At 44.9% G+C, this 17354-nt stretch overlaps 1 protein-coding gene and 1 pseudogene across 1 annotated transcript in view; both read right to left on the reverse strand.

Moving 5' to 3' along the window:
* LOC126293222 (homeobox protein Hox-A4-like) overlaps window positions 1-17354 on the reverse strand; it is a 222141-nt gene that overhangs the window by 45219 nt on the left and 159568 nt on the right. The window contains exon 2 of the mRNA XM_049986344.1: window positions 9925-10306. Within this exon, the coding sequence (XP_049842301.1) occupies window positions 9925-10306 (382 nt within the window). The remainder of the gene's footprint in view (window positions 1-9924; window positions 10307-17354) is intronic.
* On the reverse strand, window positions 15497-15614 carry LOC126293867 (5S ribosomal RNA; annotated as a pseudogene).

Below are 17354 nucleotides of genomic sequence, written 5' to 3' on the forward strand. Positions count from 1 at the left end.
AGGCCAATTTACTTCTCATCATTTCAGGACTAATAACAGTAAGATTTCGTAATAGCGGATTCCAGCAGAAGATTCAGTTTTCGTTTGTACGGACAAGCCTAGTTACAGGTTCTAACTATCCTACCACAACAAAGGTCAAAAATTAATTATGATTGTAGTGTTGCTCACGCTGCTAAATATTGCATTTTCGGGCAACAACAAAGTTACATTATGCGGCAGGTGTCATTAGAGCGCAGTTAATAAAGTCATTTCTTGAAATAATTGATAAACGAGGCACTCATCTTTTCGTGTTTCCTACGCTGGTCTCGTTGTGAACTCATGGCTCAATCGTCGAAAATCTAGGTAGTGATGATTCCAAGCTAGGACGCAAAGAGGCCTAGGTGCTATTCTGCGATATTCAAAAGTTTTATACAGGGTGTTACAAAAAGGTACGGCCAAACTCAGCAAACATTCCTCACACACAAATAAATAAAAGATGTTATGTGGACATGTGTGCGGAAACGCTTAACTTCCATCTTAGAGCTCATTTTAGTTTCGTCAGTATGTACTGTACTTCCTCGATTCACCGCCATGATTTCGTACGGGATACTCTACCTGTGCTGCTAGAACATGTGCCTTTACAAGTACGACACAACATGTGGTTCATGCACGATGGACCTCCTGCACATTTTAGTCCAAGTGTTCGTACGCTTCTCAACAACAGTTTCGGCGACCGATGGATTGGTAGAGGCGGACCAATTCCATCGCCTCCACGCTCTCCTGACCTCAACCTTCTTGACTTTCATTTATGGGGGCATTTCAAAAATCTTGTCTATGCAACCCCGGTACCAAATGTAGAGACTCTTCGTGCTCGTATTGTGGACGACTGTGATACAATACGCCATTGTCCAGGGCTGCATCAGCGCACCAGCAATTCCATGCGCCGGAGGATGGATGCATGTATCCTCGCCAACGGAGGACATTTTGAACATTTCCTGTAACAAAGTGTTTGAAGTCACGCTGGTACGTTCTGTTGCTGTGTGTTTCCATTCCATGATTAATGTGAGTTGAAGAGAAGTAATAAAATGAGCTCTTACATGAAAAGTAAACGTTTCCGGACATATGTCGACATAACATATTTTCTTTCGTTGTGTGTGAGGAATGTTTCCTGAAAGTTTGGCCGTACCTTTTTGTAACACCCTGTAGATGTGTTCATAAACCATTCTTCAAGATTAAACTTTTGTAAGTTAGGACAATGGTGATGTAAAAATGTTATCAGCACTCCGAATTTAAGTTACATATCTTCTTTATAACTTTTGTTGCAATATCACGTAACTCGTTCCAAAACATCACTTCACGATACAAAACATACTTGAAAATATCTTCCTCACTGTTGAAGTTCATATTTCATAAACTGACTACAATTTGCGTCATTTTAACATGACGACCAAAGCCTGACTCTCTAATAATCGCTTACGCGCCCAAAACTCAGAGTTACAAGTACGTCAATGATCATAGTGACAAAAGGAAGAATACATATAAGAATAATATCACTGCAATATATGCATATCGATGTGTCGCTGTACCTCTACATTAATGAAATCAAATCTGAATGTTGTCACAGAAATATGTAAGTATTTTACAGAAACACAGTAGAATATTGCTGGTATCGAGAGGTTGAGGTGAGCTGCCCGTAATGGTTACGTAATTCAAGTACCATTACAAGGTGTAGAAACGTAGTTTGTCTGCTGATGTGAGCGAGCGAGTGAACGCAGACTACCTTCGTGATGTTCACACCGCGGCCTATCTTTCTCGTAGGCCTCGGTTACGAGTCCATGACGTCACACCGTCCGCATAGACAGTTTCACGTTCCGCCATCCTGTTAGTCCATGTTAGCCGCTCGTGTCGGCCACTTCTACTCTTCCCAACGCCGGGCTGCCCCGTCTTCACACCGGTAAGAATGTGCCGCCTCATACTATTCCACACAGTAATTTGCACTGAAAACATTCTGAGTTAAAATGTAATAAATTTGCTTGATACACAAAGGCTTCTGTCCAAGAAACATCACCGACTTAGAAGGCATCGCCCAGCGAAACTGAGCTTGCCGTTTTCGCACGCGTTACCCTACTGTGGAAGCAGAGCCACAGATAGATTCTATATTGCTAGATTCCCCGAAAGCGTTTGACACATTGACGCACTGTGCAGATTGTTAACGAAGATGCGAAAATACGGTTTAGATTCCCAGATATGTGAGTGGCTGAAGGACCATTTAGGTTACAGAACTCAGTACGTTCTACTCGACGATGAATATTTATCAAAGCGACTGGTATAGTCATGAGTATCCCAAGGAAGTGCTATAGGATCGCTACTATTTTCCATAAACATATATCATCTGTCCGTCAGGATAAGCAGCAGTCTCCGGATGTTTGCTCACTATAAAAATAAAATGAAATAAAAACAAAAATTGGCTCTGAGCACTATGGGACTTAACATCTGAGGTGATCAGACCCCTAGAACTTAGAACGACTTAAAGGTAACTAACCTAAGGACGTCACACACATCCATGCCCGAGCCAGGATTCGAACCTGCGACCTTAGCAGTCGCGCGGTTCCGTACTGAAGCGCCTAGAATCGCTCGGCCACCGAGTCCGGCTTGCTTAATATCCCGTGGTGTAGAGGGAGGCGTCGTCGTTGAGTGACTGTAGGAGGATACAAAACGACTTAGAAATTATAGGCGGTTTGATGAATGGCAACTGGATTTAAATGTAAAAAAATGTAGGTTAGTGTAGATGAGCAGGAAAAACAAACCCGAAATGCCTTCACAAAAGAAGAAGTAAATATTCCAGAATTCGAATCAAGAACAGCTGTAATCACGAGCAACATAGAAGTAGATATCCTCGGAGTAGTGAAGCAACTTACATTACTTAATAAAAGCATGTCTTCTCATCCAGACTGCATACCAATTACGTTCCTTTCAGAGTATGCTGATGCAATAGCTACGTATTTAACAAACGTATACAAACCTTCGCTCGAAGACAGATCCGTACCCAAAAACAGGTTGGACAGGTTACACCGATATTCAAGAAAGGTAGTAGGAGTAATACACCAAATTACAGGCCCATATCATGGGTCTGTGTGTTTGTCCTTAGGATAAGTCAGGTTAAGTAGCGTGTAAGCTTAGATGATTCAAATGGCTCTGAGCGCTATGGGACTCAACTGCTGTGGTCATCAGTCACCTAGAACTTAGAACTGCTTAAATCTAACTAACCTAAGGACATCATACACATCCATGCCCGAGGCAGGATTCGAACCTGCGACCGTAGCAGTCGCACTGTTCCGGACTGCGCGCCTACAACCGCGAGACCACCGCGGCCGGCTGTAAGCTTAGAGACTGATGACCTTAGCAGTTAAGTCCCAAAAGATTTCACACACATTTGAACAGGCCCATATAATTAACGTCCAAATGCAATAGGAATTTGTGACGTATATTGTGTTCGAAAATTATGAATTACCTCGAAGAAAACTGTTTATTGACACACAGCCAACACGGATTTAGAAAAAATCGTTCTTGTGAAACACAACTAGCTCTTTAGTCACAAGAAGTGTTGACAGCTGTCGACAAGGGATTTCAAATTGATTCCTTATTTCTGGATTTCCGGTAGGCTTTAGACACTGCAAAACACAAGCGGTTTGTAGTGAAATTTCGTACGTATGGAATAGCGTCTCACGTATGTGACTGGATTCGTGATTTCCTGTTAGAGACATCACAGTTCGTAGTAATTGACGAAAAGTCATCGAATAAAAATGAAGTGATTTCTGGCATTCCCGAAGGTAGTGTTATAGGCTCTTTTCTGTTCCTTATCGATAAAAACGATTTCGGAGACAATCTGAGTAGCCGTCTTAGGTTGTTTTTTTCAGGTGATCCTGCCGTTTACCGACTAGTAAACCCAACAGAAGATCAAAATAAATTACAAAACGATTCAGAAAAGACATATGTATGGTGCGAAAATTGCCAATTGACCTACGTAAAGCTGGCCGATGTGTCAGAGCGGTTCTAGACGCTTCAGTCTGGAATCGCACGACCGCTACGGTCGCAAGTTCGAATCCTGCCTCGGGCATGGATGTGTGTGATATCCATAGGTTAGTTAGGTTTAAGTAGTTCTAAGCTCTAGGGGACTGATGACCTCAGATGTTAAGTCCCATAGAGCTCGGAACTATACGAACCATTTGAACCTAAGTAACGAAAAGGGTGAGGTCATTCAAATGAGTGCTAAAAGGAAACCGTTAAACTTCGGTAACACGATGAATCAGTCAAATCTGAAGGCTGTGAATTCAACTAAATACCTAGGAATTACAATTACTAACAGCTTAAATTGAAAGGAACACAGAGAAAATGTTGTGGGGAAGGCAAACCAAAGACTGCATTTTATTGGCAGGACATTTAGGAAACGTAACGTATCTACTAAGGAGACCATCTACACTACGTTTGTCCGTCCTCTTCGAAACTGCTGCTCAGTGTGGGATATTGACACAGATAGTATAGACGGAGTACTTTGAAAAAGTTCAAGGAAGAGCAGCACGTTTTGTACTATGGCGAAATAGGAGAGAGACTGTCACTGAAATGATTCAGGATTTAGGATGGACGTCATTAAAACGAAAGCGTTTTACGTTGCAGAGGAATCTTCTCACGAAATTCCAACCACCAGCTTCCCCCTCCGAATGCGAAAATGTTTTGCTGACGCCGACCCACAAAGGGAGAAACGATCACCACGGTAAAATAAGGGAAATCAGAGCTCGTACGGAAAGACAAGTGTGTACGTTCTTTCCGCGCGCTGTGCGATATTGGAATAACAGATAGTTGCGAAGGTGGTTCGACAAACTGTCCGCTAGGCACTTAAATGTGATTTTCAGAGTATACATGTAGATGTAGAGGTAGACAATGTTCCGAGTATAGCATTAGATATATACGCGTAACGTTACAAAGCGATATGAAACGAAACGAGCATTTATGGATTGTAGTAAGGAGAGTGGACGATCGACATCGGCTTATTGGGAGAATTTTTGGAGAAGTGTGGTTCGTCTGTAAAAGAGACCGCATACAGGATATTAGTGCGACACGTTCTTGAATACTGCTCGAGCGTTGGGGATCAGCACCAGTTTTTCACTCGCTCTGTTTGCGAGTGAAACAGGAAAGGAAATGACTAGTACTGTTATAGTGCACCCTCCGCCACGCACCGCGGCTAGTGGAGTATGTAAGTAGATGCACTCGTAGGTGCAGATGTACTCATCAAGCCATTAACTGCTCCCCTTCCGCCCTATTTACCGGCGCAATTGGCGCTGTCACTAACAGAATGTCCGATAACCGCTGTTATTGAAAGCTGAGTGCCGTCAGAGACCCACAGTGGAAAAAAGTCTCAACGCCACTCTCGGTCACGATAGAAGTGTTCGTGGAAAAGCTCGGCACGGTGTCAGACGTCCGGTAATGAGGCTACGGCTTAGAAAGGAGAAGATGAAGACACCGATCAAAAAAAAAAAAAAAAAAAAAAAAAAATAAAGTTTCAGAGAAAAAGAGAACTTGACCATGTAACAGGAAGTATTGTTCAAATTTTCTATAAAACATTGACAGACGGTGCAATGAGAAGTCAGTCCGTTCATACTCAAGGCAAGAAGAGTACAGTGCTTGATTTAGTCACCCCCTCCCAAAAGAATGGCAAGAATAATTATTATTCCTCTTGCAGAGAGCTGGGATTACATGAGCAGCCGATAGAGAGATTCCTGCTTTTGCGGTGTCGTGTATGTGAGTGGTCTGTTTAAGCTTCTCTTTAGGTGACTGGGTAATTTCCAAGAATGATTGCCTCTCGAAGTCGCGGGGTACAAACGATACACATCGAAAGCGCGATCCTAAATCGATCAGGCGACTCTGGTGGCGAGCGTTATGATCACTTATCTGTGATCGTCATTTTTATCTGTTTTCCTTCGTTCCCTTGCTTACTCTAAGTTACACACCTCCGCGAATTAATGGCAAAAAGGCAACTGTTCCCGTAGCATACACATCACATGGACTTTCACATGACAACACAACGATAGAGGTAAGTCGTCTCCTTTGTCATTACTAGTATTTTTGTAACGCTCTTCTTTTGTCATTGCCGTAAACACAGTCAGAACATCCGCCACCAGAGTCGCCTGATCGATCTAGGATCGCACGTTCGATATGTATCGTTCGGACCTCGCGACTTCGAGAGGCAATCATTCTTGGAAATTACCGGTGACTGTAATGTCTTTACGGCTCTATGACATTGTTTGCTGTGTACGGCATTGTTCTTACTGTACTTGTTTAAGTATTACATAGGTCTGTCTGATACATAACTTGCTTTACCGTACTCACACTCCACGTTTTTCGTTAACGTTGGAGTGTATGTTATTCGTTTCAGTTCTGAACGCAAAATTCTAGACTGCTATCGTTTTGCCGCTTTAGAACCGTTTTAATACACGTGGTTCATTGACAATTCATACAGTAAACATTGTTTTTAATATAGGTGTTAAAATTATGAAAGATGAAACTGAATGAAAAGTGCAATAGTCTGCTGTAGCCGTATTTATACAAGCCAGTTACTGACACATTCAACCAGCTTCGCAACTTTTAAAGTGCATCTTCTGATTTATATGAGTGCTATGTCATATGATGTTGGGAGTAGTTACAGAATGCCGCAGACTGACTATTGGCGTGACTGGGCGAAATTCTCAGCCATCAGTTCATCTATGATCAATGTCATGTCTGTATTAAAATCACGAAGTGTCATCGCCATTCTTTTAACGGAAATATGCCATTGTTGGCCTATGTAAATCAACAGACAATTTTCCTCATAGATGTGATCTTGGGTCCGTTAGCTTCTGGATCCAGTACCTTCAAACGTCAAAGAGTAAACAGCTTTTGCAGAGAGTAATTATTGTTCCATATATTCTTCAAATCAAAAAAGAGGTTGTACACACGCTTTGTAAAGTTGCCTATGTTATTCCTTGGCATTCAAGCTATTTCCATGCCTAATTTTATCAAAATCAGTTCCGCGGTTTAGTCCTGAAAGCATAACAGACAGAGTTATTTTCGCATGTACAATACTGGAATGAATTGCGGCTCTACTCTGCTTGTATATGGTACACAGGTTTAAAATTTCTTCTTAACCCGGATAAGTCCCGTTTTCAGCTGGTAAGACTTGATGGTAGGGTTCGAGTGCGGCACAGACCCCACGAAGCCATGGGGCCAAGTTGTCAACAATCCACTGTGATAGCTGGTATTGGCTCCATGATGCTGTGGGCCATGTTTACATGGAGTGGACTGGAACCTTTGGTCCAACTGAACCGATCGTTGACTGGAAGTGGTTATGAAACTTCCTGAGAGATCAAAACTGTGTGCCGGACCGAGACTCGAACCCGGGTCCTTTGCCTTTCGCGGGCAACTGCTCTACCATCTGAGCTACCCAGTCCGGAGCTCGTGGTCGTGCGGTAGCGTTCTCGCTTCCCGCGCCAGGGTTCCCGGGCTCGATTCCCGGTGGGGTCAGGGATTTTCTCTGCCTCGTGATGACTGTGTGTCATGTGACGTCCTTAGTTAGGTTCAAGTAGTTCTAAGTTCTAGGGGACTGATGACCATATATGATTAGTCCCATAGTTCTCAGAGCCACTTGAACCATTTTTTGAGATACCCAAGCACGACTCACGCCCCGTCCTCACAGCTTTACTCCTTCCAGTACCTCGTCTCCTACCTTCCAAACTTCAAGCTGTGAGGACGGGGCATGAGTCGTGCTTGGGTAGCTCGGATGGTAGAGCAGTTTCCCACGAAAGGCAAAGGTCCCGGGTTCGAGTCCCCGTCCTCACAGCTTTACTTCTCCCAGTACCTCGTCTCTTACCTTGCAAATATCAAGCTGTGAGGATGGGGCATGCTTGGGTAGCTCAGATGGTAGAGCACGTGCCCGCGAAAGGCAGAGGTCCAGAGTTCGAGTCTCGGTCCGGCATACAGTTATAATCGCAGGAGAGTGAAAATCTCATTCTGGAAGTGGTTATGTTAGGCTACTGGGAGAGTATTTCCCAAACAACGATGGAATTTTTATGGATCACAATGCGACATGTCACCGGGTGCGCGTTTGGTTGAAGAATATTCTGGACATCTCGAAGGAATGGTTTGGATAGCGAGATTATCCCAACAGACCTTTATGCGACACAGTCGGAAGATTAGCTGGTGTACAAAATGCTACAATGGCACCACTTTTCGCTGTGGCCTTGCGGTTGAACGGAATGGACCGTGTCCTGAAAGGTATAAGATGAACAACAAGCAAAACGAGGATAGCGGAATTTAGTAGAATTAAATCAAGTGATGCTGAGGGAATAAGACTAGGAAATGACACACTTAAAATAGTATGAGCTTGATCATCGATATACGGAGGATATAAAAAGTAGACAAGCAGTGGCAAGAAAATCGTTTCTGAAGAAGAGACATTTATTAACAGAGAGTATAGATTTAAGTGTCAGGGAGTTCTTTTTGAAGGAATTTGTGTGGAGTGTAGCTATGTGTGGAAACACTCGCCAGGGTAGCTGAGAGCGCTAACGCGCTGCTTCCTGGACTCTGATAGGCGCACTGGCCCAGGATCGAGTCCTCCTGGCTGATTGAGGGCCGGTGTGCCACCCAGCCCGGATGTTGTTTTTAGGCAGTTTTCCACATCGCACGAGGTGAATACTGGGCTGGTCCTCTCGTTCCGCCTCAGTTATATGGCTTGAAGGCGTTTCAGTCTGGAACCGCGTGACCGCTTCGGACGCAGGTTCCAATCCTGCCCCGGGCATGGATGTGTGTGATGTCCTTAGGTTAGTTAGGTTTAAGTAGTTCCAAGTTCTAGGGGACTGATGACCTCAGATGTTAACTCCCTTAGCGCTCAGAGCCATTTGATTTGGCACCAATTTGCAGTTATGGACCGCTATAGATGCAGTATGACTCAGTATTTCTGCAGTATGTCTACGTTGAGCTACAGAACTGTTGTTGTTGTTGTTGTTGTTGTTGTTGTGGTCTTCAGTCCTGAGACTGGTTTGATGCAGCTCTTCATGCTACTCTATCCTGTGCAAGCTTCTTCATCTCCCAGTACTTACTGCATCCTACATCCTTCATCTCTTGGTCTCATTCTACGATTTTTACCCTCCACACTGCCCTCCAATACTAAACTGGTGATCCCTTAATGTCTCAGAACATGTACTACCAACCGCTCCCTTCTTCTTGTCAAGTTGTGCCACAAACTCCAATTCTTCCCAATTTTATTCAGTACCTCCTCATTAATTATCTGATGTACCCATCTAATCTTCGGCATTCTTCTGTAGCACCACATTTCGAAAGCTTCTATTCTCTTCTTGTCTAAACTATTTATCGTCCATGTTTCACTTCCATACATGGCTACACTCCATGCAAATACTTTCAGAAACGACTTCCTGACACTTAAATCTACACTCGGTGTTAACAAATTTCTCTTCTTCAGAAATGCTCTCCTTGCCATTGCCAGTCTACATTTTATATCCTCTTTACTTCGACCATCATCAGTTATTTTGCTCCCCAAATAGCAAGACTCCTTTACTACTTTAAGCGTCTCATTTCCTAATCTAATTCCCTCAGCATCACCCGACTTAATTCCACTACATACCATTATCCTCGTTTTGCTTTTGTTGGTGTTCATCTTATATCCTCCTTTCAAGACACAGTCCATTCCGTTCAACTGCTCTTCCAAGTCTTTTGCTGCGTCTGACAGAATTACGATGTCATCGGCGAACCTCAAAGTTTTTATTTCTTCTCTATCGACTTAAATTCCTACTCCAAATGTTTCTTTCGTTTCCTTTACTGCTTGCTCAAGTTACAAATTACGACTTCATGCCATGACTTTTGTCACGTTAGTGAGAAGTACAGACCGGCGAGACTGACCTGTTGGCCGTCCTCTTGGCGCTGGCGGTGACGGCGGCGCCGCCTCCGCCCCCGCCTCCCCCGCCCCCGGCGTCCTTGGCCCTCGACTTGCTCCCCTTGCCCCCGGAGGCGGCGGCAACGGGCGCGCCCGCCGGGTTCGTCTTGCGGCGGACGTTCTTGGTGTTTGGCAGCTTGTTGTCCTTCTTCCACTTCATGCGGCGGTTCTGGAACCAGATCTTGATCTGTCGCTCGGACAGCACCAGCGTGTGCGCGATCTCGATGCGCCGCCGGCGCGTCAGGTAGCGGTTGTAGTGGAACTCCTTCTCCAGCTCCAGGATCTGGTGGCGCGTGTAGGCCGTGCGCTGGCGCTTCGGCTCCATGCCCGGCTGGTACGACCCGTTCGCTGCAACACACACAGTAGGGGGATTAATAAAGGAAGAGGATACCTGCCGGAAACTGCCACGGGACCCGACATCAATAATAATGAGGAAGACATCAGAGCTTCTAAAACAAACACTGGAAGAGGACATTTTTAAGAATCTCCTCCCTCAGGCGCCGAGACCACCTACGCTTCGTGGACTACCAAAAATCCGCAAACCGGAGTCTCCTATTCGTCGCATTGTGAACTCCATTGGGTCACGCACTTACAGATTGGCAAAACACGTGGCCAGCCATCTTGCACCGCATGTGGATCGTTGTGTGCACCATATCAAAAACTCCGACGACTTTATTAACAGAAACAACTGCGTCTTAGTCAAGGAGATATAATGGTTACTATTGACGTGGTCTCCCTGTTTACATGTGTTCCGCTCAAAGACTGTACAGGGTGCTCCATTGATCGTGACCGGGCCAAATATCTCACGAAATAAGCATCACACGAAAAAACTACAAAGAAGGAAACTTGTCTAGTTTCAAGAGGGAAACCAGATGGCGGTGTGGTTGGCCCGCTAGATGGCGCTGCCATAGGTCAAACGGATACCAACTGCGTTTTTTTAAAAATATGAACCCCCATTTTTTTTATTACACATTCGTGTAGTACGTAAAGAAATATGAATGTTTTAGTTGGACCACTTTTTTCGCTTTGTGATACATGGCGCTGTAATAGTCACAAACGTGTAAGTACGTGGTATCACGTAAAATTCCGCCAGTGCGGACGGTATTTGCTTCGTGACACATTACCCGTGTTAAAACGGACCGTTTACCAATTGCGGAAAAGGTCAATATCGCGTTGCTGTATGGCTATTGTGATCAAAATGCCCAACTGGCGTGTGCTATGTATGCTGCTCGGTATCCTAGACGACATTATCTAAGTGTCCGGACAGTTACGTTATTTAAGGAAACAGGAAGTGTTCAGCCACATGTGAAACGTCAACCACGACCTGCAACAAATGACTTAGCCTAAGTAGGTGTCTTAGCTGCTGTCGAGGCTAATCCGCACATCAGTAGCAGACAAACTGCGCGAGAATCGGGAATCTCAAAAACGTCGGTGTTGAGAATGCTACATCAACATCGATTGCACCCGTACGATATTTCTATGCACCAGGAATTGCATGGCGACGACTTTGAACGTCGTGTACAGCTCTGCCACTGGGCACAAGAGAAATTACGGGACGATGACAGATTTTTTGCACGCGTTCTATTTAGCGACGAAGCGTCATTCACCAACAGCGGTAACGTAAACCAGCATAATATGCACTATTGGGCAACGGAAAATCGACGATGGCTGCGACAAGTGGAATATTAGCGACCTTGACGGGTTAGTGTATGGTGCGGCATTATGGGAGGAAGGATAATTGGCCCCCATTTATCGATGGCTATCTAAATGGTGCAATTTATGCTGATTTCCTACGTAATGTTCTACCGATGTTACTACAAGATGTTTCACTGCATGACAGAGTGGCGATTTACTTCCAACATGATGGATGTCCGGCACATAGCTCGCGTGCGGTTGAAGCGGTATTGAATAGCATATTTCATGACAGGTGGATTGGTCGTCGAAGCTCCATACCATGGCCCGCACGTTCACCGGATCTGACGTCCCCGGATTTCTTTCTGTGGGGAAAGTTGAAGGATATTTGCTATCGTGATCCACCGACAACGCCTGACAACATGCGTCGGCACATTATAAATGTATGTGCGAACATTACGGGAGGCGAACTACTCGCTGTTGAGAGGAATGTCGTTAAACGTATTGCCAAATGCATTGAGATTGACGGACATAATTTTGAGCATTTATTGCATTAATGTGGTATTTACAGGTAATCACGCTGTAATAGCATGCGTTCTCAGAAATGATAAGTTCACAAAGTTACGTGTATCACATTGGAACAACCGAAATAAACCATTCAAACGTACCTAGGTTCTGTATTTTAATTTAAAAAACCTACCTGCTAACAACTGTTCGTCTAAAATTGAGAGCCACATGATTGTGAATATTACAGCGCCATCTAAATGGCTGTGAGCACTACGGGACTTAACATCTGAGGTCATCAGTCCCCTAAAACTTAGAACTACTTAAACCTAACTAACCTAAGGACATCACATACATCGATGCCCGAGGCAGGATTCGAACCTGTGACCGTAGCGGTCGCGCGGTTCCAGACTGTAGCGCCTATAACCGCTCGGTCACTCCGGCCGGCACAGCGCCATCTATCACAAAGCGAAAAAAGTGGTCCAACTAAAACATTCATATTTCTTTACGTACTACACGAATATGTAATAAAAAATGGGGGTTCATATTTAAAAAAAAAACGCAGTTGGTATCCGTTTGACCTATGGCAGCGCCGTCTAGTGGGCCAACCACACCGCCATCTGGTTTCCCCCTTCAAGTTGGACAAGTATCGTTCTTAGCAGTTTTATTTCGTGAAATATTTGGCCCTGTCACGATCAATGGACCAAAATGTATATGGCTTAATGTAACTAAAAGACAGGAGGTATCAAGGAATAACCGCTCTCGTAAATGAGGGGAGTGGGCGTTAAAATTATTGAGGGAATGTAGTACGCAACTGCAGATGGATGTAGTCTGCGGTATTTGTGCGGAGGTGAAAAGACCTTCACAGATTATCCTAGTGTGATTAGTCGGATCAAATCAATTGAAATCCTAAAGATGTAAACGACATTTTGATGCTTTTGCGTTTGTTTCTGTGGGGATGTAGAAGCTTATCTCACTAGGAGTCAGATAGATACTGCCTACAGGAAAATTAAAGAGTCCTTTGGAGATAAGAGAACCACTTGTATGAACATCAAGAGCTCAGATGGAAACCGAGTTCTAAGCAAAGAAGGGAAAGCAGAAAGGTGGAAGGAGTATATAGAGGGTCTATACAAAGGCAATGTACTTGAGGACAATATTATGGAAATGGAAGAGGATGTAAATGAAGATGAAATGGGAGATACGATACTGCGTGAAGAGTTTGACAGAGCATTGAAAGACCTTGAGTTGAAACAAGGCCCCCGGAGTAGACAACATTCCATTGGAACTACTGACGGCCTTGGGAGAGCCAGTCCTGGGAAACCTCTACCATCTGGTGAGCAAGATGTATGAAACAGTCGAAACACCTTCAGACTTGAAGAAGAATATAATAATTCCAATCCCAAAGAAAGCAGGTGTTGACAGATGTGAAAATTACCGAACTATCAGTTTAATAAGACACAGTTGCAAAATACTAACACGAATTCTTTACAGACGAATGGAAAAACTAGTAGAAGCCGACCCCGGGGAAGATGTTTGGATTCCGTAGAAACACTAGAACTCGTGAGGCAATACTGACCTTAAGACTTATCTTAGAAGAAAGATTAAGGAAAGGCAAACCTACGTTTCTAGCATTTGTAGACTTAGAGAAAGCTTTTGACAATGTTGGCTGGATTACTCTCTTTCAAATTCTGAAGTTGGCAATGGGTAAAATACAGGCAGCAAAAGGCTATTTACAATTTGTACAGAAACCAGATGGCAGTTATAAGAGTCTAGGGACGTGAAAGGGAAGCAGTGGTTGGGAAGGGGGTAAGACAGGGTTGTAGTCTCTCACCGATGTTATTCAATCTGTATATTGAGCAAGCAGTAAAGGAAACAAAAGAATAATTCGGAGTAGGTATTAAAATCCATGGAGAAGAAATAAAAACTTTGTGGGTCGCCGATGCCACTGTAATTCTGTCAGAGACAGCAAAGGACTTGGAAGAGTAGTTGAAAGGAATGGACAGTGTCTTGAAAGGAGGATATAAGATGAACATCAACAAAAGCAAAGCGAGGATAATGGAATGTAGTCGAATTAAATCGGGTGATGCTGAGGGAATTAGATTAGGAAATGAGACACTTAAAGTAGTAAAGGGGTTTTGCTATTTGGGGAGCAAAGTAACTTATGATGGTCGAAGTAGAGAGAAATAAAATGTAGACTGGCAATGGCAAGGAAAGCGTTTCTGAAGAAGAGAAATTTGTTAACATCCAGTACAGATTTAAGTGTCAGGAAGTCGTTTCTGGAAGTATTTGTATGGAGTGTAGCCATGTATGGAAGTGAAATATAAACGATAAATAGTTTGGACAAGAGAATAGAAGCTTTCTAAATGTGGTTCTACAGAAGAATGCTGAAGATGAGACGGGTAGATCACATAACTAATGAGGAAGTAGTGAATAGGATTGAGGAGAAGAGAAGCTTGTGACACAATTTGACCAGAAGAAGGGATCGGTTGGTAGGACATGTTCTGAGGCATCAAGGGATCACCAATTTAGTATTGGAGGGCAATGTGGAGGGTAAAAATCGTAGAGGTAGACCAAGAGATGAATACCCTAAGCAGATTCAGAAGGTTGTAGGTTGCAGTAGGTACTGGGAGATGAAGAAGCTTGCACGGGATAGAGTAGCATGGAGAGCTGCATCAAAACAGTCTCAGGACTGAAGACCACAACAACAACGATATATCGCCGCAACGTTTAAGTTAGATGTCACTGACAGCTAAATGCATTATACATTATGTTGTACATAATGTTGTACATAATTATGTTGTACACTAAGATAAATTATTTTTCTCTGGACAGGGACAATAACATTCAGAACATTACACCACTGGTACACCTAGTAGAAAAACTCGTCACTTCACATATACAGGCAATAATTAATAGTAGATGTATAAGTAACATTTAGGCACCTGATGATGTCAGTGTACTACTGAAATGTGTCGTGTCAGTAAAATATTGGATAATACTATTAAAGGTAGGCACATATTCCAAATTCTTGGTACCTTACAATCCATCCAAAACATAAAAAATGTTAAGCTCTGTAAAAAAACTTCCAGGAAAACAATATGCTTCTGCAGCATTTTCATAAGTATTTATTAAATCCCAGCTATTATGCACTGCTTCGCTCGCTTATCAGTAATTTTGTTATGATGAGCGAAGGTGAGTAAGCACTCCGTCTGCTGGCAACAAGTGGCCCATCGGGACCATCCGACCGCCGTGTCATCCTCAGCTGAGGATGCGGATAGGAGGGGCGTGTGGTCAGCACACCGCTCTCCCGGTCGTTATGATGGTTTTCTGTGACCGGAGCCGCTACTATTCCATCGAGTACCTCCTCATTTGGCATCACGAGGCTGAGTGCACCACGAAAAATGGCAACAGCGCATGGCGGCCAAGGTGGTCACCCATCCAAGTGCCGGCCACGCCCGACAGTGCTTAACTGCGGTGATCTGACGGGAACCGCTGTATCCACTGCGGCAAGGCCGTTACCCGAAGGTGAGTAAGCAAGATAGTAATTCTACGATATTTTTGTGTATATAGAGGTGTAGCGTATGTACTAAAACGTATGCAGTGCTGGTATATAGGTGTATAATGAGTGTGTTTCTATTATTATCCTGTATGTCAAATCTGAAAACATGCATAATATTTTCGAATTGTATTTCAAAAATACCTCGATTCCTTACATTCGTGCAGAAGCAGAGTTTTTAGGGCTTTCCCGTTCTCACCTAGTACTGCATGTGAGGTTTTGTGACCAGAGCAATGCATACCAACAATTTCTTCATTCCACTTTAATGTACACTCCTGGAAATTGAAATAAGAACACTGTGAATTCATTGTCCCAGGAAGGGGAAACTTTATTGACACATTCCTGGGGTCAGATACATCTCACATGATCACACTGACAGAACCACAGGCACATAGACACAGGCAACAGAGCATGCACAATGTCGGCACTAGTACAGTGTATATCCACCTTTCGCAGCAATGCAGGCTGCTATTCTCCCATGGAGACGATCGTAGAGATGCTGGATGTAGTCCTGTGGAACGGCTTGTCATGCCATTTCCACCTGGCGCCTCAGTTGGACCAGCGTTCGTGCTGGACGTGCAGACCGCGTGAGACGACGCTTCATCCAGTCCCAAACATGCTCAATGGGGGACAGATCCGGAGATCTTGCTGGCCAGGGTAGTTGACTTACACCTTCTAGAGCACGTTGGGTGGCGCGGGATACACGCGGACGTGCATTGTCCTGTTGGGACAGCAAGTTCCCTTGCCGGTCTAGCAACGGTAGAACGATGGGTTCGATGACGGTTTGGATGCACCGTGCACTATTCAGTGTCCCCTCGACGATCCCCAGAGGTGTACGGCCAGTGTAGGAGATCGCTCCCCACACCATAATGCCGGGTGTTGGCCCTGTGTGCCTCGGTCGTATGCAGTCCTGATTGTGGCGCTCACCAGCACCGTGCCAAACACGCATACGACCATCATTGGCACCAAGGCAGAAGTGACTCTCATCGCTGAAGACGACACGTCTCCATTCGTCCCTCCATTCTCGCCTGTCGCTACACCACTGGAGGCGGGCTGCACGATGTTGGGGCGTGAGCGGAAGACGGCCTAACGGTGTGCGGGACCGTAGCCCAGCTTCATGGAGACGGTTGCGAATGGTCCTCGCCGATACCCCAGGAGCAACAGTGTCCCTAATTTGCTGGGAAGTGGCGGTGCGGTCCCCTACGGCACTGCGTAGGATCCTACGGTCTTGGCGTGCATCCGTGCGTCGCTGCGGTCCGGTCCCAGGTCGACGGGCACGTGCACCTTCCGCCGACCACTGGCGACAACATCGATGTACTGTGGAGACCTCACGCCCCACGTGTTGAGCAATTCGGCGGTACGTCCACCCGGCCTCCCGCATCCCCACCATACGCCCTCGCTCAAAGTCCGTCAACTGCACATACGGTTCACGTCCACGCTGTCGCGGCATGCTACCAGTGTTAGACTGCGATGGAGCTCCGTATGCCACGGCAAACTGGCTGACACTGACGGCGGCGGTGTACAAATGCTGCGCAGCTAGCGCCATTCGACGGCCAACACCGCGGTTCCTGGTGTGTCCGCTGTGCCGTGCGTGTGATCATTGCTTGTACAGCCCTCTCGCAGTGTCCGGAGCAAGTATGGTGGGTCTGATACACCGGTGTCAATGTGTTCTTTTTTCCATTTCCAGGAGTGTTATTATGGCGC

Source organism: Schistocerca gregaria, chromosome 10 (assembly GCF_023897955.1).
Source record: "Schistocerca gregaria isolate iqSchGreg1 chromosome 10, iqSchGreg1.2, whole genome shotgun sequence".
NCBI lineage: Eukaryota > Metazoa > Arthropoda > Insecta > Orthoptera > Acrididae > Schistocerca > Schistocerca gregaria.